The sequence below is a fragment of the Camelus ferus genome, chromosome 21 (genome assembly GCF_009834535.1).
Source record: "Camelus ferus isolate YT-003-E chromosome 21, BCGSAC_Cfer_1.0, whole genome shotgun sequence".
NCBI classification, from domain to species: domain Eukaryota; kingdom Metazoa; phylum Chordata; class Mammalia; order Artiodactyla; family Camelidae; genus Camelus; species Camelus ferus.
Window position 1 is genome coordinate 4,193,415 of NC_045716.1, and position 24,607 is coordinate 4,218,021.

At 51.8% G+C, this 24,607-nt stretch overlaps 1 protein-coding gene and 1 long non-coding RNA gene across 4 annotated transcripts in view; one reads left to right on the top strand and one right to left on the bottom strand.

Annotated features, from left to right (window-relative positions):
* The first annotated feature begins 310 nt into the window (after positions 1-310).
* On the top strand, positions 311-8,870 carry LOC116658630. The gene is made up of 3 exons (XR_004313849.1): positions 311-679; positions 1,841-2,462; positions 4,160-8,870. It is a non-coding gene; the product is annotated as an uncharacterized LOC116658630 (long non-coding RNA).
* A 4-nt stretch (positions 8,871-8,874) lies between these two features.
* The window catches only part of LHX4 (LIM homeobox 4), a 41,825-nt gene continuing 26,092 nt past the window's right edge, over positions 8,875-24,607 (bottom strand). For all 3 annotated transcript variants that reach the window (XM_032463613.1, XM_032463614.1, XM_032463615.1), the window contains exons 4-7: positions 17,071-17,273; positions 12,305-12,459; positions 11,741-11,912; positions 8,875-9,574 (exon numbers count right to left, since the gene is read on the bottom strand). In XM_032463613.1, coding sequence (XP_032319504.1) covers positions 9,180-9,574; positions 11,741-11,912; positions 12,305-12,459; positions 17,071-17,273 — 925 coding nt within the window. In that variant the 3' untranslated portion in view covers positions 8,875-9,179. The remainder of the gene's footprint in view (positions 9,575-11,740; positions 11,913-12,304; positions 12,460-17,070; positions 17,274-24,607) is intronic.

Here is a 24,607-nt window from a genome sequence, read left to right on the forward strand (position 1 = left end):
TGCTACCTGAGAAGCAGGACTTAATGGCTTAATCCTTGTGTGGCTCACCATAATTATTAAGAGTCCCTCGCTTTTTATTTATTAATATTTTTACTTTTATGTATGTTGCTCAAATTCTTCTTCCCTGTGTTATATCACTTTTTCTTCACACAGTTATAAAATAAATGTCAATATTTTACATTTTTACTCTCTCTCCTCTTGGGGATTCATGTACTGGAGTCACTTTTGAGGGCCGTCTTCCTTCCTCAAGCAACAGAAAGCCTCCCGGCCCTAAAAACCGGATCAGGATGTTCACAAGGTACGTGCTAGTTTGTCCTTGCCGTCTTCCTGCATGTCCTGGAAGGAGTGGACATGAGTCTGCACTAGAATGCTGAGGTTAAAAACCAGAAGGGAAACCTCCAAGGAGCCGCCCCCTGTGACATGCACCTGCCCCGGGGTGGTTCTCTAGGCACTCAGGGTAGGTTTCTCTTATAGGTGGAAAAGGAACAGTTGAACCTAAAACTACTGGATGCAGTGGCTGAACGTGAAGGACTACGAGGGCCATTAAGGAACAGAGAGCAGCACCTTTCAAAGGGCTGCCCTCGGCGGCGGCGGCAAATTCATCATGCACGCTGCAGCCAGGATTTATTTTTCCTCTCACTTGTGTAGCAATCCCGGTTTCCATTTTAATATTTAGAAGGTAAGTTCAGTTGATGGACACTTTGTGTAATAAAAAGCTCTTTTAAAGTACATGCACACGTACACACACGGGATAAAAAGTGGCACCGCCAGTGCCCGGGGCTCTCATGGAGTACATTTGCAGAGCCCAGAGCTTAGTCCTGGGTATGTTTATAGCACTTTAGCTCCGTTTGTGAGTTTGGAACCCTTCCAAAAAAAGAAGAGAAAGACATATATTATTGTTTGTAATCTGCTTTATTCCACCAAACCTTGACTGAACAGACTTGTGGATTGCTGTTTAAATCCCTCAGTGCCTTTAACTACCGATACAGAAAGTGGTTAATGCGCATTCTGAACGAAGCTTGGCATCCACTCCAGGAAATCACTTTAATTGGGAAGCATTAAATGTTAAAATGATTCTAAAAAAATAATAAAGCCAGCACACATATTGAGTATAAAAGTCCTGGCCCATCAGTAATAGAGGTTCTTGGTTATCATGTCCCTGTAGACTGGGTGAGCTGTAGTTTGACAGGTGTCAAAAAAAGCGACTTTCAATTCTCTAGGTCTGCACCGCCCCCCATCAGCTGGCCAGTGAGCAGGCAACCTTCAAGGGCTCTGTTTTAGAGACAGGGAGGGAGCTGTCAACTTTATAAATGTTTGTTTTTCTGGAATAATAAGCCAGTCCCAGGTGACTAAAATATGAGATTTAACCCCAAAGTCCTTGCCTGGGCTTTCCACTGCTGTGCTGAAGCCATCTGTTGAAACCTATTTACCATTTTAATGGCCTTTTTAAAAAACTGCTTATTTCCAGCTCCAAGTGTGTGCCAAGACCACTTTTGAGGGTCTATATTTTATCTTTCAGGAAGCAATCCCCAGCCTTTCCAAAATCCCCAAGCCCCTCCCACCCAACAGGAGATCCTGGTCCAAGGTGGGCAAGCAAGAGAAACATAAATCTTAAAAAACAAACGAAACAAAAAACTCTCCCCTAGCTCTAGAGACAGCCTAGCCTGCATCAGCCCTGAAAGTTCTGGCCATTTTGGTGGTGTGCTGAACACTCTGAGGTATGAATTAGTCATGTGGAAATCTTTTTATCCTGGGCGCCCCTTCCGTAAGAAGGGAAAACATGCATCCTGCCAGGGACAGAAAACAACATACCTGAATTCAGTGTTTGTGCTTAATGCAGGAGGTGGCCAGAGAAGACTCACCCAAGGAAAGGGTTCTAAAGGAAAATCCTGAAGTCACGTTGGACAAAAGTTAAGAGAAGAAAATGAACGAAAGCGGGGAGGGTGTAGCTCAAGTGGTAGAGCGCATGCTTAGCATACACAAGGGCCTGTGTTCAATCCCCAGTATCTCTTTTAAAAATAAATAAACCTAACTATTTCCCCCTCCAAAAAAATTAATTGATTTTAAAAAAAGAAAATGAATGAAAAAGTCACAAAGGACCAATATCATGTACAGAATCTGGTGCCCACTGTCTCTGACAGGATGTGATACACTCTCCTAGGGCAGCAGCTGATCATTTAGAAGACCTTAATTTAATGTTTGAATAGGTTATTTTTATTACTTCTTTTAGGATTATGATAATAAAATTCCCTCTTCCTAATGATCTGGCCTCATTTTATAAACACTGTGGATTTTTTTCCTCCCCCCCAACTCAGTGTCTCCCCAGCAGCAGTGGCTGTCCACTGCTTACCTCCCTGAGGCCGCCACCAGCCATACAAGCGCCCAGACGCAGCTGCATCACTCGCCGCTCACTGCACAGCCAGCAAAGGACGTTATGCAGAGAGGCACCAGAGTTCCAAATGGTAAGACTGAAACAGCCTTCTAGGAGACTTGCAAAGGGATGCAACAATTTTCCATTTAGACCATAAAGAACAATTTCTAAGTTATGTCTCAAATATCAAATCTAAGGAGATACAGTCAGATACATTTTGAGGATCACCTCTCATGATTTTTACTCCTAGTTGGCAGTTGGTTGAAATTTTCAACATACTGACTTGCCTTTGATCTCTTTTTATCCTTGTCTGATTTTTAGCTGAGTAGCCAGGCAAGCAATGGAAAACACCAACTGTGGAGCCTTTGTTTGGTCTCCTGAGTTTGGGTCTTATTTCATTTTTTCTGGCCAGTGATTTCTTAAGTTTATCCTTCTTTTCTTCTTTAAAACAGCTGTCCTTTTAAAAAGCCAAAGTCAGAAGGAGAATCACACTGCTCAGGAGCTGGTCTCTAACAACCAAACTAAACAAACAAACAAACAAAAAACGACCAGACCCGCTCCTTCCTTTGGGAGCTGAGACACATTTCATAATTCCAAAAATTTACCAGATTATCATTGTGGTGGGAGCTGTGTACACTAGAGCACAAAGTGGAAATGGTCCAACGAATTGTCGGCCTGATGTATTCAGAACAATTGTTAGTGTATGGAAAGCAGAGATTCAGCTGGTGGTGCGGGGGGTGAGGGTGCAAGACCAGAGACGTGTACAGTGCACGCACCGGCAGGATCCCCAGGCCCCATTATTAGTGCCTCAGGAATACTCATAAGTAAATTTAGGAGCAAGAGCCCTTCATAGCCTCTTTGCGAGTTTCCCTAACCACCACCCAAGGGACTGAGCTAGCGAAGGATATGAGAGTCCTTGTGTGCCTCCCGCGTCCCCCCACCCACGCCTCAGTCCATTAGACACTCTCCTCTTCACCTTCCTTGGTGCATAAGCAAGTAAGGTTTTTCACCTTTCTCGGCCTAGAAAAGTATTTACCACAGAAGATGATTTGGCAAAGGACCATAAATCCCTTTCCTTGATAGCTGAGATCTAGGTCTCCACTAAAAGACCTTTAAGCCCTCCACAAATCTTACTGGACATCCTGCCTAGGAGGTAATACCTTCCCTGTTTAGCTAGGCTGTGTATGGGGCACAAAGTGGGCCTAGGACTTAGATAGAGTCCCGCGACCTGTTGGCAGCTTGAGACTGCTCAGAGGCGCAGAGTCCAGCCTCCTGCTTTGTGTCTAAGCAAGTCGTTCTGGTGTGCAGGGCCACACACACACCAAGTATGATGGCAGAGAAGTTGGTGCTACCACTGTCTACGGAATCTAAGAATATTCACCAGCTGCTCCAAGATGACTGGTGTTTAAACAGGTGACGAATGAGTTGTCTCTGCCCAGTCTCTTCAGCCAGCGCTGTCCAACAGAACTTCCTGCCGTGGTAGAAACGTTTTGTATCTGTGACCTGACACGGCAGCCACTAGCCACACGCAGCTGTGGAGCACTTAAACTGTGGCTGGTGGGAGGAACAAATTTTATCTAATCAATTTAGATTTAAATAGCCCCCTGTGGCTAATAGCTACCTTACTGGTCAGTGCGCCTCTGTTTGGATCTTCTCTTCAACCAAACAGAACTAATCACTAGTGGAAACAGCACTAGGTTTTTTCTATATGGAATCTCAGTTCTAAAGAAATGCTGTGGCTTTTAACTTTTTTTTTAATTAAAGAAACTGTTGCTCTTTCCATTCTAGCCAAACTTCAGGCCCTGCACACTAATAAAGCCTCCTGCAGAGAAAAATCCTGAATGGAGATTTTCCTAGAAAAGCTTGCCCAGGAGCCCTGATGACACCAAAGAGGTATTTCTAGTCCTCTGTCCATCTCTCACCCAAGTACAGACATTTGCAGCTACTTTCTCTAAAGAGAAAAATGTATGCGTATGAAAGACTTTAAAATGCAACAGGACAAACTAAAAAAAAAAAAATGGATGTGACCAGCGAGTCTCCTCTGCCCACGCCCTAAGTGTAGAAGCAGAGGACTGGGCTCCATCACACTGGTATCAGAAAAATCAGAGAACGTCCTCTATCCAGCCCTTTACTGGGTGGTACCGGTATTCATGGTTGTAAGTAGTTCTGCATTCAGAGTTGTATCTTGGGTTTCCTTCTGGTGGTGAAAAAAATCCCATGTCAGCACAGCCTTTTTATTCAGTTATGTCAAGAGAAAAAACTTCCAGAAAAGCAAATGAAAAGCAAGACACACTGGCTTCTAAAGAAGTTCCATATTTATTTGACATAGTTTTACCATACACATCTCATGCCAACACACAGGAGGCACATACAAACAAACGCACCAGCTTCTGTGTTCCAAAGCCACATGGCAATAAATAAGAATGAGTGGGTCCCTTTTTTTTTTTCTTTTTCTTTCTTTTTTCCCCAGGAAATGAGACTTCATTTCTTTTTAACTGTACAAAATTTACACTGTGAAGGGTGAGGGCAACAATCCAGAGCATAGGGGATCTGGGGCTTTGAGGTCTGAGTGCAAGTTCAGAGCAGCTTCTGGGAGCCTGCAGCCCTGAACCTGCGTGTTTAGCTAAACACAGTCCTCAAGTGGGGAACGTACAAATGACTCTTGTCTCTAGGTGGGCAGCAGATGGGCGTGGGCGTGTCCTGTTCTGTCCACCTGTGCTCTGTCTCCCGAGGCGAAGGGATGCTTGGCACGCCTCCCAGACCTGCAGCTGACTCCTCACCAGAGCTAGCAGCGTGAAAGTGTGCTTTCAGTGTGGTCCTACCAAGCAGTGTGTGGATGGGATGACTTTGCTGCGCTCTCTCTTTTTGGCTCCAGTCACCGTGTGAGAGCAGTTGGAGCAACTACTGCAAAAAGGGCCAATTGACCAATCCAAGAAAGAGAGAGCCAGTGATGTGCTTTTTATTTAGCTTTCAGCATGCCCAGAGCCCTTCAGCAGCAGGCAATAAAACAAAACTCATTTCCGCTTAATTGAATTTTTCTTCATCTCACGGTTTCCAATTTTTAAAGTGCAATGTTTAAAAATGAGCCTCCTCAGCCCTTCCAGACCCTGCTGGCTGAGGAGGTATGGTCATTATTTCCATGGTTATAACCAAGTTGTCAGAGTGGCGTGCGGGAGGGGGCGTGTGGGGTGCGGGTGCCGGACTGTGCGCTGTCACACAGCCCACAGCTTTTGCAGAGCTGAAGCCTTAAAGCCCCCCTGCCAGAGGCGGTTATTTCAGAATAACCAGCTAGAGCTTCAGAGACAGTAATGTCTTTTGTTTGTCAGATTTCTCATACTTCTCGCAAAGTGAACTTCATTGTGAAAATCTAATGCCCCACAATGATCTTACCAGACGTCAGGTTTTACATTGGCCAAAACACAACAAAACGCCTCATTGAAAGACAACGCTTTTCTTATGTCTTAATTTTGTCCTCTTTCCCTGGTGTTTCATTGTGACTAGTTTGCAGGAATAATGTTACCAGTATGGTAGTTTTTCATTTTATATTATATTTATAGCTGTCAGACGAGGCCAGGAAGAGAAAGCACAAAGACAGAACGGAGTTGGCCTCAGGATTCACAGCAAGTCCCTGAAAGGGCCAGCTTCCAGGCTTTCCCACAATGTGATTTACCCCGTGGGCCAGCTTAGCCTTTGCGTTTGGCATTTCCCCCATGGTCTTATTACTTTTCAGCAAGTACAGATTCTTCCATAGCCCTGTAGGTCCCAATTTTGCTTGTATCAGTTACCATTGGAAACTTGGGTTCATTTGCTTTTTTAAAGTATTACTAATTTGCTACTAGATTCAGAAGCCTTCTACCCTCAGGTCCACCAGCCAGGTATTGCAGATAACAGTTGCTAGATAATTGCTCTCCTAGAGCCAAAGACAGGTCGACATATTGTCAGTGCCTCTAGAAGGTCTCACCTGATTTTAAAAATTCATCCGTGTCATTTCACAAGGGGGAAAACAGCCCCACGCAGCACCTGATACCTCAGCAGTAGACGCCTGAGGAACAGAGGAGTGCCTCGGTGAGAAGGTTCTCCATCCCTGAGCCTCAGAAGAGCCAAGAAACTCCCCTGGCCTGTGGCTGATTGGTGGCACTGGCCCATCCATAATGCTAACTCCACTTTCAAGGAGATCCACTGAGGCTGTGCTTCTAAATGTGACACCAGTGTTTGCTGCTTTCTGGGGAGGTGGCCCCAGGGAACTTAAATCCAGCTCTCCTGGCTTTCGGTCCAGTGCTCGCTCAAGAGCTCTTCCAGCTCGCCCACCCCCCAAATAAAAACCAAAGGGACACCTCCCGCCATCAGCTGCACTGCTCATCGGGTTCCTTGAGAGACTTGTTGCTGTGTGAATGAGGAAGGCCTCCCATTCTCCCACTCAGGAGTGGGGAGGGGGCGCGGTTAACCCACATACGAAAACAAAAACTGGTCAGTTCCAACTGATGTGAGACAAACAGCACTACACAGAGGGGGAGGCCCTGGAAAGAGCCTGCCCTCCCCATACAGCCCTCACAGAAGCACAGAGCACCTCCAAGGTCCCATGAGATACTGCGCCAAGTAATCAAACTGAGACAGTGGTCTGAGTGGAGCAGTTTTTAACTGGTTTTAACCCAGCACAGTCATTGTCTTATTAAGCAGCATGCTAAGAACAGTGTGTTTAAGAAGCTGTGCTCCAGAAAGACAGTTGTATTTTCCTTTCCTTCACATGGCCTGTTGTCTTGCATTTGTGTCTCCATCCTCAACCCGAATATTAACATTACCAGGGAATTCCCAGTAGCACAGAAGTGGCCAGGTTTAACACCCCATCATCCCTGCACCTGGAACCTTTGGCAGAGAGTCTACATTTGCAGACTCCCCAAGCAAAAAATCACGACAATCGAGCACATCAAAAAATAAGGGTACGCTGCAAAATCGATCAGAGAAAAGGTCGCCTAAAGGCTGATCCAGGAACTTACTGACTATATATTTGAAAGAAATTCAAGTCACTTGTTTAGTCCTGAAAGGAGATTACAAAAGATGCAGCAGCCAAAGAGGAAGTGTTTATTTCTTCCTCTCGTCTGCCTGCCATATGCCTAAATTTTTGTGGTCCTCAAAACCATTCACGGAAGGAAGGATCCTTTGGGTCTTTGGCCTCATCACTTCCTTGGAAAGACAGGAAATGCCTTCTTTCCCTTTCCCACTCTGCTGAACATATTTAAGAGAATGGGAGGCCAGAAGACGCCAACCACCATTTCCCTAGGGGACTGGAATAAATTCCACCTGGCTAAATTCACGCGGAGAGCTTCATGATGGACAGATGTGTGACATAAAGTGAGAGTTGCAGCACCATTCACAACGGTATTTCCCGCACAAGTACAGTCTGTCGCAGGGACAGCAGCTCATAAAGCAGGGGCTGGCCTTGCCCTTGCCTCAGGCTGGGTGGTGTGCTATTGCAGACTCGCAAGCTGAGAGTGTCTGCACTGCCACCGGCCGGAGAGCTCTGCCTTTCTGAGCACAGGACTGGAGCACCACAGGGCCTTGCAGGAGTCCAGCCAGCAACCCAGAGGGATGCAGCCCAAGGACCACTTGGTACCCTTTGGACAATCTGGGGGCTTCTCCCTAAATGGTTCCTCCCAACCAAGATAGACCAGAAAAGCATCGTACTTGGAAGACACCAAGACTGTCCTCCAGCTGAGTCCTCCAGCAGCACAGCAGACAAAGCTCTCATTTTTAAAGGGCTGAGGAGGTTTGACTGCAGGGAGGGGGTGAGCTTACCACCTCAGCTAAACCAAGTCCCTCAAAACAGACTCACCGAATTATGTCACCTACCGGCTGAGAACTCTGGGAGACTGGCATCTGCTGATCTGGCTAAACAGACTGCACGTTTGGAACCCAAATGTCTACAGATGTTTTCACTGATTGTCGTTCTGTTCTCTCCATATTTTAGCTTTGATCATTTTGGAACCCACAGCCTGTCTTGTGAAATAAATAATACGAGCAAATTAAAAAGGCACATTGTGCACCAGGGGGACTTGTCAGGCAGTTGCTGTGATGGTCCAGGGCCACTCAGCTCCAGCCTCAGAGTCACCTGCAATGAATACCACTTCTTGCCATCAGGGATTCAGTGGTATGGATGGGATTTCTTAAAAACCCAAACTGACAAATAGTTTCCAGCATGTACTTCTGGGTGGGAAAGAGGTCATATTTTTCACAGCAAAAAAAAAGAAGAGGGAAGGGAGCATGTTTTCAATAGCAAACTGTGGCCATCAAACCTTTCCACTGACCTTTAATAAGTGACTTTTTATTTTGAAAATTAGGGTTCAATAAGGGTGGTGCAGAAATCACTTCTATCCACACTCCAGGGCCATGGTGCCCCAACCTCAGGAATCTCGGTTCTGGTGAGACCAGTGGTTCTGGAGACGCTCAGGAGACGCTCCAGTTGGAGCAGAGTTCCTGAAGGCCAAGGTGGCCCGAGAGTCACCCCGTCAACCAAGCACGGAGCAGCCAAAGCCTGTAAGCAGGACGGGGGAGGAGCCAACAAGCCAGCATCCTAGCGCTCGGGGCTCTGCGCCCCTGTGCTGTGTTCTGAGAGGAGGCTGCTCTCCCACCACTTCCCAGAAAAACACACCCTACTGGGGTCCCAAGACCTCCCAGGGATCAGCAGAGGACTTCCATTGAAAATAATGGAAATTCACATTGGTGCACTTTTGATCCTTAAAAGGCAAGTCTCTTGATCCTTGAAGATACTCTCTCAAGCCAGAAGGACGGATAGGGCGGGGAGGAGAGGTGTTTAAAAAGGAGGATGATCCATTTCATCGAGCCAAGAGGCTGGGCTAGTTGGAAAGTCGGGGTAGCCTACACTGCTTCCTGTGGAGATGTCAGAGGTCGGTCCCCCAGCCATGGCTCTCAGCGTCTGGCTTACTCCCTGCCCTGCATGCGCAATGATGCCCAAATTACTGTCCACCGTGTAATCCAGCCCATTGAGCAAAGGAGCGTGGGATGGCAGGGACGATATGGAGGATGGAGACTGGGGGATTCCATAGGGGCTCCCATCCCTCAAGTCCTGATAGGATTGTCCTGTCCCGTCCATGGAGAAGCTCCCATTCATTAACTGTCCGCCTGTAACGTCCCCCACGTTGCCATAAATCCTATTGGTGTGGCCAAGTTCTGAGAGTATTTGATCCTCTGTGGACAAAAGAACGGAGATTTATTGTCAGCCGCCAGGACTCCGCTGGTCCCCTGTTCTTCACAACCTAGGAACACACATGACCAGGAGAGAATCCCAAGCCTGAGCCAGACACCATGTCAGCCTGGCATCCAGAGACTGAGCCACGTCACGGGGAAAACAGAACGGACACCAGCCAACGCCCAGGTCCCAGAAGGCTGGACGGATGTTTGGTGAGCTTGTTGGTCCCCTGTGGCTCATGTATGAAGAGGGCTACACTGAGGAATACAAACGCCTGAGGTTTGGTGGGTCATAGGTTATCCACATCACAAATGGAATGGAAGAAACTATGCGCTAACAAGATTGAATCTGAAGGCCTTCAAGCTGAGAAAAGTGCTTGATTTAGTTGTTCAGGAGACCAGCAGGCCCATGTGGTCAGGGGAGCTGAGGACCGTGCTACAGCGACACGTGTGCAAAATCCTTCTGGTCTACCCGGGAAAGAGGTTCAGTGTTAAAGGACTGAGTCTCTCCATCTATTAATAAGTCTTCACTGGGGACAAAGTATTGACTTGATTAAAGCAAATGGACCTTCTTGTTTCTTGAAGAATTTCATTAAGGGAATCTAATGGAATCTTTGCCACCTGGAAGAATTCATCTCTCCAACAGAGGTGAGCAGTTTTAGTCTTAAGAAAAAGAAGATTACATAATTACCTGGAGAGACCAATGATGTGTCAACCTGGACCCTCGTGCACCCAACAGAAAGGAGCTACAAAATAAGACTAAACAATCCTGTATGTTCCAGACATTGATTTCAGCAGCTTAGAGGAGATTAAGTGGCTTTCCACTCCCACCTCCGCAACCAGGAGACCTGGAAGTTGAGCATAAGGCCCTTGAACCCTCCTCAGGACCCCACGGGCAGGCCTCTGGGCTGAGCTCCAGCCCTCTCAGGACGCTGTGCTCCTGGCAGGCAGCTCGTGCCATCCGCTGTCCCCCAGGCCTCCTTTCTAATCCTGCCTGGGCCTGTGCATCAATTCCTAGCAAGGCCACCCCAGAATGGACCTCAACACCCATCTCTTCTGACAGCCTGCCCTAGGCTACCCCCCATTCCACCGATAAAAATGAACAGAGGGAGGGGAGTCATGCCCTTAAAGGGGGCAGGAGATGAAGGCTCAGCTCCACTGTAAAATGGCCATTATTGGCCTTCTGTCTGTATGTCATCCCATGCCCAGGGCCCTCTGTGGATGCCACAGGCTCCCTAAGGGCACGGTCATGTCTTCCAAGTGTGAAAATGTGCTGAGCTTTCCCCAGACACATCCATAGCCAGTTGCGTTTGTGGATCCCCACAACAACACTGTGAGATGGGCCAGGCCAGCCTGTGGTTGGTCCCCATTTATAGATGGGGACACTGAGGTGCAAAGGAAGTGAATCAATCTGACAGCCACAACTGGAGACCAGACTTCTGACCCCCAGCTCAGGACTCTTCCCTGGCCCCCAACAACAGAAGACCTTCCACATTTGAGGACTCATGAGAACAGTTACAGCTATTCAGAAACAATCTAAGGATCCAAGCCACGCAGCCGTGTGCAGTTTTGCTGATGCACAAATGTGAACGTAGCACATGCTGCAAAGCATCTGTGCAGGGGACGGGATGATGTGAGCAGTGGGGGTGGGGGGCAGGACTTCAGAATGAGGCGAGTCCCCACCTCTCGTGCACTCACAGCACTGACTTCCCAGGGCAAAGGGCCTGCTGAACCCAACCTCCCCCAACCAGGAGAGGAGAGGGTGCACCCTAGGGGGTCGTGGGAGGGAGGCCAGTGCCCCTGCCAAGGGGAGCAATGCAGGAGGGGGGCCCAGGGCACAGGCTGAGACACAGCCGTCCTTCAGTGCTGAGTGAAGGGGCTGGTAAGGGGGCCCCGCTCAGCAGGCAAGGAGGGGAGGCCTTGGGGCCCACGGGCCTGGGGAACCCAGATTCCACGTGTCTGCAGCGGAGCTCTGGTTTTCTCCGCCTTGCCCCCTGGGGAAGGGCCGCTACCATTCCCCCCACCCTTTACCGCAAGTCGCAGGGAGGAGCCTGTGCTCAGGAGGGAGCTGGCAAGGCCTGGAGAAGGACGTCTCCAGTGTCAGGGATTACTGCTTCCCAGGGGCCTCTCCTACGGCCTCGGCCTCGGCCCTCCAGCCATGCTCACCTCGGAAGCTCAGCTCACTGTCACTAACCCCACAGTCCTCCGCAGAGCTCTCCTTCTCCTGCTTGCTGCCTCCCCGGCTCCGCTTGACGCTCTTGTAGAACTGCCCCCAGCGGTGTCGCCCCGCGTCCTTCTTCAGCCGCTTCTCCTTGGCCCTTCTGTTCTGAAACCAAACCTGCCACACAAGCATGAGAGACACGCTCGGGGGGGACGTCCATCACGAGCCCAAAGCCCCCAGGGTCCCTGAGACAAGAAGCGAAGACTGAAGCCTCAGCAGATTTCAGGGCCAGGAGTGGGACGTGCCCACCACGCCCTCCGAAACCTGCCTCTGATTCAGCAAGTTTCACAGGGCCGTGGCCCTGAGCCCAGCTCCCCTAGGGGATCAGTGACACCGCCGATGACAAGGTGCCATCGCTACTGCTCCCGAAGCTCCCCTCACATGGAGGGCACAGAGGCAGGGACCAGCAGGACCCCTTCCCTCCCTGCCCCAGGCCCAGCCAGGGGGCGCTGGGCCCAGGACCGCCAGCCAGCAGAGAAGCCCCGGGGCCAGGGGGGCGGTTGTCTCACCTGTACCACCCTCATGTCCAGGCCTGTCTCCGAGGACAGCTGCTCCCTCACGTGTCGCGCAGGCTTGGGGGAGTTCTTGTAGGCGTTCTTCAGCGTCTCCAGCTGCTTCGCTGTGATGGTGGTCCGCGGCCGCTTAGCTCCGGCCTCTGAGTCATCTGCAATGAAAACCACTTCTTACTGGGGCCAGTGCATCTGAAGCAGCTGGGTCTCGTGGCCCCTTCCTCCTCTCCTCACGTCATCTTGCCCGCCCTGGGCAACAGCAGGGAGAATGGGGAACATCAGAGGGGGATGGTCCCAACCCCCCTGGAGCCCACTCCTGCACCACAGGCCTTCCCGAGTCCCTGCAAAGTGAGGGCAGGGTCCTCCTTCCCCAGCTCCCTGCCTCTCCCTGGCCCCTGCCAGCCCAGCCACACGGACAGGGGCTCTCCTCAGACTGAAGGTGTAGAGTTCCGCACATTTCCCTGTCACGACAAACACTCTGGTTGGCCAACCTCAAGATAGCAAAGGTGCAGGAGCCAGAAGGAAGTCCGTGTTCTGGGCTGCCCAGACACCTGCCCTGCTCCCATCCGGAGCCCCTGTTCCCCCAGGACCCATCCACGGTCTCGATGCCTTTCCACCTCCCTGGTGACCTGAGCGTTCACTGTCATCTAAGCCATGTTCATAAATTCTGCGTCAGAGCCCACTAGTGGGTTATAAAGTCAACTTAAGTCGATCAAAAACTGAAAAAGGAAATACGATGGATGGGATGGGGTGGGCAGGCTGGGGCATGTAAGAGCAAGTGTTATTTCATAAAACTGGAAGTGTGTTTGCTGTACGAGTATGTGTGCTGAGTTGAAACATAAAATGAGTTTCGTATTGTGGATCATAGTCAAAAAGTTTTTCAAAAGCACTGGTCCAAAGAGTATTCAGGACAACATGCTGACTGACCAGCTGTCTGCAATGGATTTTGAGTCTCAAGTTCCTGAGTCAAACGCTGATTATTCTCGGGCACAGTTAGGCACAGAGAGGCACCGGGTGTGCTCAGCGGCACACAGCCAGGTGTAAACGGTTTGTTCCTCTCTCAGCACTTGGACTGACTTCCGCTCTCTGCCCAGCACCCCGGGGTCAAGGAGGAGTGAGTGGGCAGCTACGCAAGGCCCTCTGGGCTCTCTGTACCCCTCCCATGTGTGTCCTTTAAAGGGTCTCCACCCCATGCCTATCTCCCTTTCTTCCTTCCCTTCCCTTCAAGAAAACCCTCTCTTAGGAACAGCGATAATAGCCAATGTTTATGAAGCTCCTGCAACGTGCCTGGTGTTGATCTAAGAGCTTTATGTGTACATGATCCTCACAACAATTCTAAGAGGTTTTTTTCTTGGAGTCTTGGGTTCCCCATTCTCATTGAGTGAGTAACGTGGGAAGGTCCCTAATTTCTCTGCAGCCTATGTGGGCGGCACATTGTAGGAATTAAGTCAGCGTGCAGCCCGAGCTGGCCCTACAACAGTCGTGCGTGCAGCAGAGTGGGGACAAGGCCCCCAGTCCTCTCTCCTCCTGGGGCTGTTTCTTCCCCAGCAGAGCCATTGTCATCATGGAAGCCCTGCCACCTGAGGCTCTCCCTGGAGCCCTCGGCCCACAGAGGAAGAATTCCGGAGCCACGGAGGCTGACACTAAGGAAAAACTCCAAAATTCTTTCAATTCCGTTGTAAGCATCCGCCTCCCTCTGGCCGAAGTCACAGAAGTAACAGCATGACAGCATCTGCTGCAGTACGAGACAGCGCACTTTAAAATGTCTATAGTCTTCATATACAGAAATGGAAATAATGAAACCGCCGAAAAGTTTTTAATTCATTGAGAATTGCTTAATGTCAAAATAGGTTGGCCTAGTGAATTAGAAATGGTTCTCACCATGGCCAGATGGCAGTGCCACTGGGACCAACCCCCGTGGTCCTGGGTTGGTGGCCCCTGGGTTCCCCATGGCTGGCCACGTGCGCAGAACTTTCTTCCTGCGATTATGGGGACTATTATGCTGTTATTTTAACATTCACGGTTATTATAATTTAAAATCTTTTTTATATCCTATAACAATGTCATCCAAGTATTCATTAAGTAGCAGTGGCAGTGCTCGTGCTGAAAAATGTACCCAAAAATCAATAACTTTGATACGGAAGTTGAATGTGATAAAACACTATGAGGAAGGCCAAGCAAGCCCATGATACCCGAGGCTGTTAATTTAGGAGAGAGCATCTGGGAGGGATGGAGAGAGTGCTGAGAAAATAAAAAGTAGCATTAAGGCAAAGACACATTTCGCTGGTTATGGATTTATGTGCGCCCAGAATACATCCCCCCCACTTTTTACATTAATTCCTATGGGGAAAATTAGTCCTAAAATATGTTACTTTTGAATTATGCAAGGTCTCCTAGCATGTGTCCCTGGCATAAAAGGCAACCTCATTGTATTGAAAATGCAAATATCCAGGAAGATGTAACAAATGAACAAAATCACTCACACCAAGATACAAATAGCTGATATTCGATCTTTTGTGTAGGCCTGAAAGAGGGTTTAGATTAGCAAGGAGGAATGAAAACATAAAAGAGAGAGCCCAAAGCCCCACAGCAGATCAAGGTGTCCTGATGCACTAAAGATCACCCAGATTTCACGGGATGGAGTCGCCCCTGTCTCGCTGACAGCGGAGGCAGGAGGAACGCACCAGAAACACTGTAACCTTCAGCTGCTGGAAAACCTAAAGCAGATCTCTCCCTCTGTTTGCATTTCTCTCCCTCTGTTTGCATTTCTCTGACACGCTGGTCTCGCCCTCATTTAACGTCTTGTTCCACAAATGTCAGCCTATTTCAACCTCAGGAAACAGCCCTGCGTGGCAGGTGCTCTTATCCCCCATACTGAGCTGAGAAGCCATGGCTTGAGCAGGCACACACCTTGCCAGGGGTCCCCCAGGTTAGTGCGTGGCCAGGCAGAGATGCCCACCAGCCCCTGATGCCAAATCCAGTGTCTTCCCATGGTCCTACAGAGGTCTGCTGTGGTGCAAACAATGCTCCACAAAAGTGCTAGCTCCACTGGGCCCTTCCTGCCTCCCCAGCTGGTCTGCCCCGTCTCTCAAACCATCCACAGTAGTGAATTCCAGGACGTGAGTCTAAACAAGGCCTCTGACAGCAAGAAGCAGCTGCCCGTCCTGGGGGAGGCCTGCATCCCCAGCATCTCTGGTGAAGGCCGTGAGAGTTCCAGAGGCAGTGTGGGATCTCTGAGTCCCTCTGCACTGCTGGTTTAGCCCTGACTAGATGCCCTAATCCTCTGTGACATCATAATTCACTCCAAAGCAAGAGCACCGAGTGAGTATTAAGGAACCAGAGCAGATTAATACGTTAAGGCAAAGAGCCTGGGACCAGGCTTGCAATAACCTGGACAGAGAAGAGGCTGAAAGGCTGTCCATCCCCAAGGCCAGGGCTGTGGAGGTGGTGGGGGAAGAGAGGGAGCCCCCGCGGTGCCAGCCCTCCCACCTCCCGCCAAGGTGGCTCACCAAAAGGGCCTCCTCACCACCACAAACCCTTTATTTTAACCGCATGTATTAAGCAAAAAACTAATTTCTCCCTGTACGGATCCCATCTATAGAATATATATGGGGGGACCCAGGAAAGATCTGGAAGGAGATACATGAAATTGCTGCTGCTTTTTTTTTCCATCACGCCCAGAGCTGTCAGCAAGAGCTTCCCGCAGCAACACCCTGCATTGATACAAACTCTAGTCAAAGGCAGACGACCTTGATGTTTCGTGAGTTTGTGCATCTGAGACGCCCAGGCTGAGTCTGGCCAAATGCCACACTGGGAGCCAGGGTCGGGGGCACACCACCTGCCACCACCGCCGAGAGTGAGGAGCCCGAGGTGGGGCAGCAGGATGTGGTGGGTCGGGCTTGGCCTTCCTGAGGGAGCCCCAGGGAGCTGGGGGCTGGTGAGAGGTCCAAGCCCCGTCAGGGCCCTGGAAAGGCCCGAGAAAGACCCAGGGCTGCCCAAGAACATGGCCTTGGAGGGCAGGAGCAGCTGCTGCCCCGGCTGCCCCTGTGAAGGCAGGCTTTCCAGGGGTGGGGGCTAACTGCTGGGGCCTGACATCAGCCTTTGCCGTGAGCTTCTGTGCAGACCACCGACAGGGCCCTGAGGCAGCTGGGGAAGGGTGGCGGGGTAGGTGGGGGTAGGGGGTTGAGTTGGAGTCTCCCTGAATGTAGAGACTGCCTGAGCATCTGCTCCCACGTGCGGGGCTTTGGGAGACACACAGTCATCACCCCTGAGTCCCTGCCCTCAAGAATCCCGCAGTCAGAGAGGGGAAACAGAACACAATTAACTGAAATTATAGCCGACCTGTTCCAAGGGTGACTTAGGCCAATGCGAGGGCTCTGTTTGTCTGAAGCCTTTGAGGTGTTGGTGCTGAGACCGTGTGCACCCCTACATACAAGGCTGTAGACGGAGCACCTTTCAGCCCCACCCCAGGCAAGGAGCCACCGAGTTGATGAGCACAAGGTCCCCAGCTGCTCCTGAGCCAAAGTCCTGGCGTGGGATACAGGCAGGTTCTCAGTAATCATAACGTGATTGAGGCTTCAGTGGAGCAGCTAGTGCTAAGGGCTGGGGGGTGGGTGTTCATCCCCTGCAGGCGTCTGGGGAATGGTGCTCAGAGGAGGCAGGGTGTGAGCGCGGCTCTGGGGGTGGGCAGCCCGGACTCAGGCCGGACAGAGGTCAGGCCAGCTCGGAGGTCGGGAGCAGGGACAGAGCAGGGCAGTGCTGATTACCGTTCTGCTTGGCCGTCTCGTAGTCCTCCTTGCACACCAGCCGCCCGTCCTCCATGAGGTAGAACTCGTCCCCCGTGGCCAGCTGCCGGCTACAGATGATGCAGGCGAAGCAGTGCAGGTGGTAGACGAAGTCCTGCGCCTTGCGGACCACCTGGGTCGGGGGGATGCCCTGCTGGCAGGCCGTGCATTTTGTGCCAAAGCGCCTGTCAGGACAGCAGGAAAGGATTAGAGCTCAAGGAGAAGGGAGGTCTGCCCCCTCCCCACCCCACCCCACCACCCTGGACCACCCAGTGCTTACACCTTGTCCCCTTCGGCCTCCAACCAGCCTCACTGCGTCATGCCCTCTGAATTGCCCGATTAACTCCCCCATCAATTCACCTGGGCAGGTGGCAGGAGTTTTTAAGTCCTGCTGAGCAGGCTGTTTCACCCTCTGCCTCCTGGTTTCAACTTTATGGTGACGCCTAAAGGACCAGCACCACAGAGCAACTGTATGTGCCCATACCCTGTGTGCATAAAGCATCAGAGGAAGTACCTTTTCACGTGCCCCCTGCAGGAGGAGCCTGTGTGGCTGGGACACCGCACACGCCAGGGTCCACACGGGAGCTCCAGAGAAATCGTACTTTGAGAGCAGAAGGGGGCTAACCCAACGGTTTCCCTCTCCTGTCTCTCCCTTCCGTCCAGCAATCACCAAAGCCCTCCAGCTTCCACCCTCTTCCCATGCACAGCCCCTGAGATGTGGGCCCAGGAAGCTGCATTTCGTGCCCCTGCACCATTCAGGGCAGGGAGTCTGCAGACCTCAGTCTGAAAAATGCTGCCTTAGACCTCCCCTTGTCTACACCTTTCTGGAGCACCACCAAGGCAAGAGGAAGACACCACCATCCTGGCCCAAGGCTGGTCAGGGAAGAGAAGTAGAGCCATTGAAAATACAGTCCAGTCGGGTCATTAAAGCCCGGTTCCCCGTTCTGGCCATGCACACAGAGCCACGCCAGCAGTCACAGAGGCCAGAGGGGAATTCGGGGCCAGTGCGGACACGGCGGTGAAGCGAGGTGCCCGGCTGCAGGTGAGCCTTCCCTGCTTCAGGAGGGAAGCGTGAGGGATCGGGGAGGAAGGGGCAGAGTTTAAAACAGCAATCAACCTAATTATTCATGACATTTCACACAGCAGAACTTTATCTTCTTCAGGATGAAAGACTTCGCCTAATGGATCTGGGGAAGGTTTGATTTTAATGGTCCTTTTAACTAATGCTTATAGGCAGCCCGATTTCCCCTGAAAGGACAGTACATATTTCATCCACATTAATACCAAATAAATTAATTATGGTCATGGCTATCATGATGAATCCCAGATTAATGCAGAATGATGGGTCTCTTGTGCAGTAATGATACCTGCTGGGGGGCTGCCGGGGCCTGGAGCAGGCGTGGCCAGCTGAGGCCTCAGCCCCCCTCCCAGGGACATGTGTCACAGAGAGAAGTGGGGTTCTCTAAGTCTAGATGGGTAACCCCAAAAGAGCCAGGACTGTGGCCCCAGGGACTGCTCTTCTGAGACAAGATCTGAGAAGGGTGTTGGGGTGTGAGGGGCTGAGGCATTCGCTTGGACGGCCCCCAGACTTCTGAGCTCCTGGAATGCCTCTCGGTTTTGTGAGGAGGCTGGCAGTCATGGGAGCAGGCCTCTTTAGGGCAGGTATTCTCAGCCTGGCGCTCAGGGGCGGGCTCTGTAAACCACCCCCAAGTTGTTCAGAATTGTGCAGCAGGAGCGGGGCCTGGGCTTCCATCAGGTTTTCAAAGGGTTTCAAAGGTTTCATCAGATTTCAAAGTCCAGGACCCAGAAAAGTAGAAATAACGTTAGTTGAATAAGCAAATCAGTGAATAAAGAACCATGCTTTTAGGGAATGTGCACGGAGATGGCTACATCTGAGGATGGAGAACAGAGTATAATGTCAGTTCTAGATGGTTCTGTACCTCCTAGAGCACAGGTGAGAACCAGGCTCCTTGGACCACTGCTGTCTAACCACGTCGCCTGTGTTAGAGAAGGCAGGCAGGCACCCGGCTCTACTGTGTGTGTGTGTGTGTGTGTGTGTGTGTGTGTGTGTGTGTGTGTGTGTGTGTGTGTGAGACAAAGAGAAAAGAAGGCTGCATATGTATTCCTAGGGTGTTTTTTTCAAAATGCCTGTAGTTGTTCTATCCAGTCCAGGCCAGTTCACACAGCAGGTGTTCAAAATGAAACCATGCCTTCATTCCGCTCACTGCAAACCCTCCCAAATAAACCACCTGAAACCCAGAGTGTCCAAATCTTTTACTACAAAGGCTGGAGCAGAAGCAGCTCCAGACAAGAAACAGAGTTTCCCAAAAAGCAGGTTCTATCTTGTGGCCAAACCAAGTGGGCGGAGATTGGAGCGGGAGGAAGGCTGAGCAGAGACTCCAGACAGAAGACCCCACAGCGGCCCCGGCCACGGGGAGGGCCCCATCTCTCTCCCTGCTAAGAACACGCAGTGGCTTTCAGTAACCAGAAACCCAGCTGACACCAGCGCCCCAGAGACATGAAAGATAACGGGGGTATAAATTTAATCTACATACAGACAGTGATTCATGCATGAGGGTGGCAAGTGCACAAGAAAAATGAAAAATAAATGGACTTTCCCACCAGCGTTTTTTAGCAATTGAAGCAATTTTCCTGATTGTGGGATTTATACCGATGGTAAGTGGAAGTTGTTCCTTATTACCTTTCCCCCCTGGAGCACAGCCAATGGGACCCTCCCCGAGGGGACCGCGTACACCCGCTGGTCCCACAGGACTCCCCCAGTGTGGCCCAGCCCCCAGGGGCACCCCCACCTCCACTTCCGGTCAGAATCAGTGGACCCAGAATAAGGTGCTGTCCTGTGGGGGTGCAGATGGCATGAAGATGTCCCTGAGCTTCCAGATCTTAGACCAGCCCACAGGTGAGACAGCCACGGCCTGGAGAGGCTACACGACTCGTTCTGTGACAGGCAATAATGAGACGGCCACAGTTAACACTCCATGGTCCCAAACGAGGTAACACTGTGAACTTGGCTGCTCCGCAGAACCAACAGTCTAGCCAACCTGACCAAATCCGAAGGATGCTGCAGATCAGGGACACCTTTTGGCTCCTCTGCATCCTCTCACTGCGCACCTACAGTGTGCAGAGCCCTGTCTTCACTCACCAGAAAGACAGCCTCTCTGGTTAGCCCTGCCTGGCCAGGCCTCCAGGGACAGCTGGCTTCCCCAGGGAAAGCAGCTGGAGCGGATCCAAACGACAGAGAAAATGCAAGGAAGGACTTGCCAGGGGCTCATGTTACCTTCCTCCCCAGACCTACACCACCGGCAATTCTCTCCTCCCTGCCCAGCAGGCAGCAGGCAGACAACAGAGACCTCTGAGGAGGGGATGCAGGCAGGAAGGAACTTGTGCACCCAACTGCTCTTGAAAGCCCGTGTCTGAAGCAGTCGGGGAAGGATCAGCCCTCAGCTGCAGCTCCTGCAAGCTTTTCTAAGAAGAGATCTGACCCCTCCCCCATTGAAATAAGGCCCGCAGTTCATGAAAACAAACTTCCCACTGCTTTCATCATCACACTCGTTCCACAGATGTCTCCTGAGTGCTCAACCTGAAAGGTAGGTGTTATGATACCTTCTGACAGGTGAGAAACCGGGCTCAGACTGGTGGGGTGCCAGCTGCCGCTCACACAGGCAATGAATGAAAAGACCAGGATTGGAACTCCGGGCTTCTGACAGCACAGCTGGTGCACGTGGGCATCAGAGGCAGCAAACACCAGAGATGCCCCTCCCCTGGCCTAGAACTGGGGCAGAGGGACCCCGTCCCCCTCAAGCATCCCCAGCTGCTCTGAGCCCCTGAGCATGAGGCTCTCAGCCCTGCGAGGCAGGGGCTGTCCGGGGAGCCTTCCCCCGCAGGCTGTCACCCCAGCCCACCGGCTGACCCTGGCGCCACCTTCCTGCAAGGGGGGCCCGGGCAGCTGGCTGGGGAAGTGCACCAGACGTCACAGCTGACATCAGGGGCTGCCCCTGACCCGGGAAGGGGGCCAGGCCTGTGTCCTTGGTCTCACCCTCTGTTCCTTCCGCCCACTTATCTGTCCACCCCTGTCCCTCTTGACAGGCCTGGCCAGCCTGCTGTCCAGGGCGGGGTGTCTGGCTCCTGCAGAAAGGGCAACAGGAGGCCTGGCAGGCACCACACCTTCTAGAAACAGGTGCATGTAAATCCTACACCACAGAGGTTCCAGCACATTCCTGATTTTAACTTCTGTCCAACAGTTAGGCCAGGTAGCATACTCTGGTTGCTGACACACGGCTAATAAAAGCAACTCCTGTTTACCAAGTGCCTGCTGTGTGCCCCTGTGGTTGCATCCTCACCGGGTCCTCACCACCACCCTCGGGCCACACCCCACCCCCTCTCTGCGGCAGTCATGGCTCCACCCCCAGTCCCTGGGCGAGTTTCCTGCCTCACCATCACTCTCACCGTCCCTGCTGCCATATCCTCCGCGACGTCAGTATCCCCACGGCAGCCCCGCCTGCCCCTGCCCTCTCAATTCTTTGACCTCTTCTCCTGAAGGTCACCGGCCCCACCCTTCCTCAGCCACTCACCTCCACGGTCCACCCTAGACCTTGCTACCAGGAACTGCAGCGCCTCCAGGAATAACTTCCAACCATCGCACCATCCGGCCGCCCCTCCTGCCCTTCCCGCGCACACCCGCAGCACCCCGACTCCCCGAGCCTGCCACCCGGCCGGGACCAGTTCCTCCTTCTCACTGTCCCAAACTCCCCTTGTGGCCTCGCTTCCCTCCTCACCCAGCAAAGGCTCCATGGTCCATCTTACGAATCCCTCTCTTACCCACACCCTCAGCCCCCTGCCCCCTGCCCCCAGCACTGGCTGGCTGAGCAGGGCTGAGGGAACGCGCCACCTCGCTGGCCGGGCTATCTTTACACTCAGGGTCTAGACCTCAAGAACAGCACAGTACACTCCCCGAGTCCAACCACTGCCCCCTCCGCGCTCCCAGACACCTTCTCCCTCTCAAGCCCTCTATCCTCTGTCTCAGCCAGTGAACCGGCTTCCTACCTCCAGAAGAAAAGAGAAGCCGTCAGCACAGGCCTGCCAGGCACTCCCATCATCCCACCCCCCACCCACTTGCCCACATCTCTGGGCTTCCTACAGCCAGACCGACTGTGCACCTGATGGAGGCCGACCGCCCACCTGGGCACAGAGCCCCCTTGCCTCCTACATCATTAATGTCCCCTCTCGACCACATCCCCTGCCCAGTGGCATACAGCATACTCTTATTTCTGCCGCTTAAAAAAAAATACCTCTTTTGACCCCACATCTCCTTCCATCTACCACCCATTTCTCTGCTCCTTTTGGGGTAAAAAGCCCTCAATAGAGGAGTCTGTGCGCAGAGTCTCTAATGCCCCTGTTCCCACTCTTGCACTGAATCGACTCCGATGGTTAATTTCACATGTCGACTGGGCCACGGGTACCCAGATATTTGGTCAGACGTTTTTCTGGGCATGTCTGTGAGTGTTTGGGCTAGATTAACATTTGAATCAGGAGACAGAGGAAAGCAGGTTGCCCTCCTCCGTGTGGTGGGCCTCACACAATCAGGCAAAGGCCTGAAGAGAACCAAAGGGCTGACCCTCCCAAGAGCAAGAACAAATGCCTCCTGCCTGACTGCCTTGAGCTGGGACATCAGTCTTTTCCTGCCTTTAGACTCAGACTGAATCACTGGCTCTTTCTGGGCCTCAAGCCTGCTGGCCTCTGGTGGAATTTACACCATCAATTCTCCTCCTTCCCTCTGGCAGCCACCTCTCCATCTCCCACACCTCTTCCCTGTCCACCTCAAAGCCCTGGGGATCTCACTTCCATCTCTGCCCCAAGCCTCCCCACGAACTCCAGGTGGGTACATCCCACAGCCTCCTCACATCTTGCCTTGGACACCCAAGACCAAACTCCTGATCGTCCCCCCGAATCTGCTCCTCTGGCGATCTTCCCCGTATGAGAAGGGTGAATTCATTCTTCCAGTTGCTCAGGCCGACGATCGTGGACACCTTCATCAGATCCGTCAGCAAACCCCATTGGCTCCACCCAAAATTTTATCAAGAGCTGGACCACTTCTCACATCTCCACCTCTGCCTCCCCAGTTCTGGCCACCATCTCCCCTCGCCCACAGCTGTCCCCTAACCAGTCCCCTGGCCCCAGCCCTTGCCCAACAGTCCATCCTCCACGCAGTGGCCATGGCAATCCTGAGTCAGACTGTCTCCCTCCCCAGCTTGAAACCTTTCAGCAGGACCTTGTCACTCAGAGTAAAAGCCAAAGCCCCCTAACTGGCCTCCAAGACCCCACACCATTCAGCCCCGTTACATTTCTAGTCCCGACCCTCCCGCTCTGCGCGCTCTCTCTCCCCAACCACGCCGGCTCCTCGGGCCCTGAGCTGCTTCCTGGGCTTGGAGCTCTTTTCCTGGATTCCTACGTGGCTCAATCCTGCATTTTCTACAGGTCTGCCCTCAAATGTCACCTCCTCGGGGGGGCATTCCTTGGCCACGTCCTCCCCAGCACGTCCTTTTCCTTCACACTCAGCTCCCATGGAGGTGCCGCACTTCTCTTGTGTATTTGTTGCATCCTCTTCCTCCCTCTCTAAGAGGCAGCCTCTGTGACAGCGGGGCTGCATCCGCTTGGCTCACTGCTGAATCGAATGCCTAGAGCGGTGCCTGGCCCAGGATATGTGCGCAGTGACAATTTGGTGATACGTAGTGAATAACCCACTCCTCTTTTATATATTAACGCATGTCCCTGCATTTGTAGATGAGAAAACATGTTCAGAGAGGGTAAGAAATGTTTCAGAGTCCTCACAGCCATCCCTAAGCAGTGGAGCTGGGATTTGAACCCAACACTCTTCCTTTCTCTGGGCCACTGGGGGCAGTCAGTGGGGGCCAGCCCAGGCCCACGCCAGCCTCCCGTGTGTGGGAGCTGCCGCAACCCAGGGCACCGGCCAGAGGAGACAAAATACCTACCACACAACTTAATTTTATGCTTTAATTGCTTGGTGGTGATTTACTGCCGGCCGTATATTTTTCCCAGTTGACACTTCCCTCCATGTATTTCTTTTCTCTATCACCACACTTGACAGGTAAGTCGCTGCTATTTACTGTTACTGTATGTACCAATATTTCCAACATATATCACTACCACAGCCATGTCACAACACCCAGAGTTCTGCCCAAGAATGGTCAGCCTTCTCCAGACATAGGCGGGGCCATATTTGGGAACGGCCTGACACCAGAGAATGTTAGAGCCTGGGGGAGGGGAACGCAGCTCCTTCCACACACTCATACATACACCTCCCAGGCCCACCAGAACTGCCCTACTGGCTCTGCTTTTTATTTGTAGTTTTTAATATAATGTTCTTTTCAATGAGCATTCAATACTACTTTGAGATGAATGCAGCTGGAAAAGCTTTAGAACCAGTGACCTGGTTCAACCTCCTCATTTAAACAGAAGGAAACTGGGGCTCAGAGAGGATCAG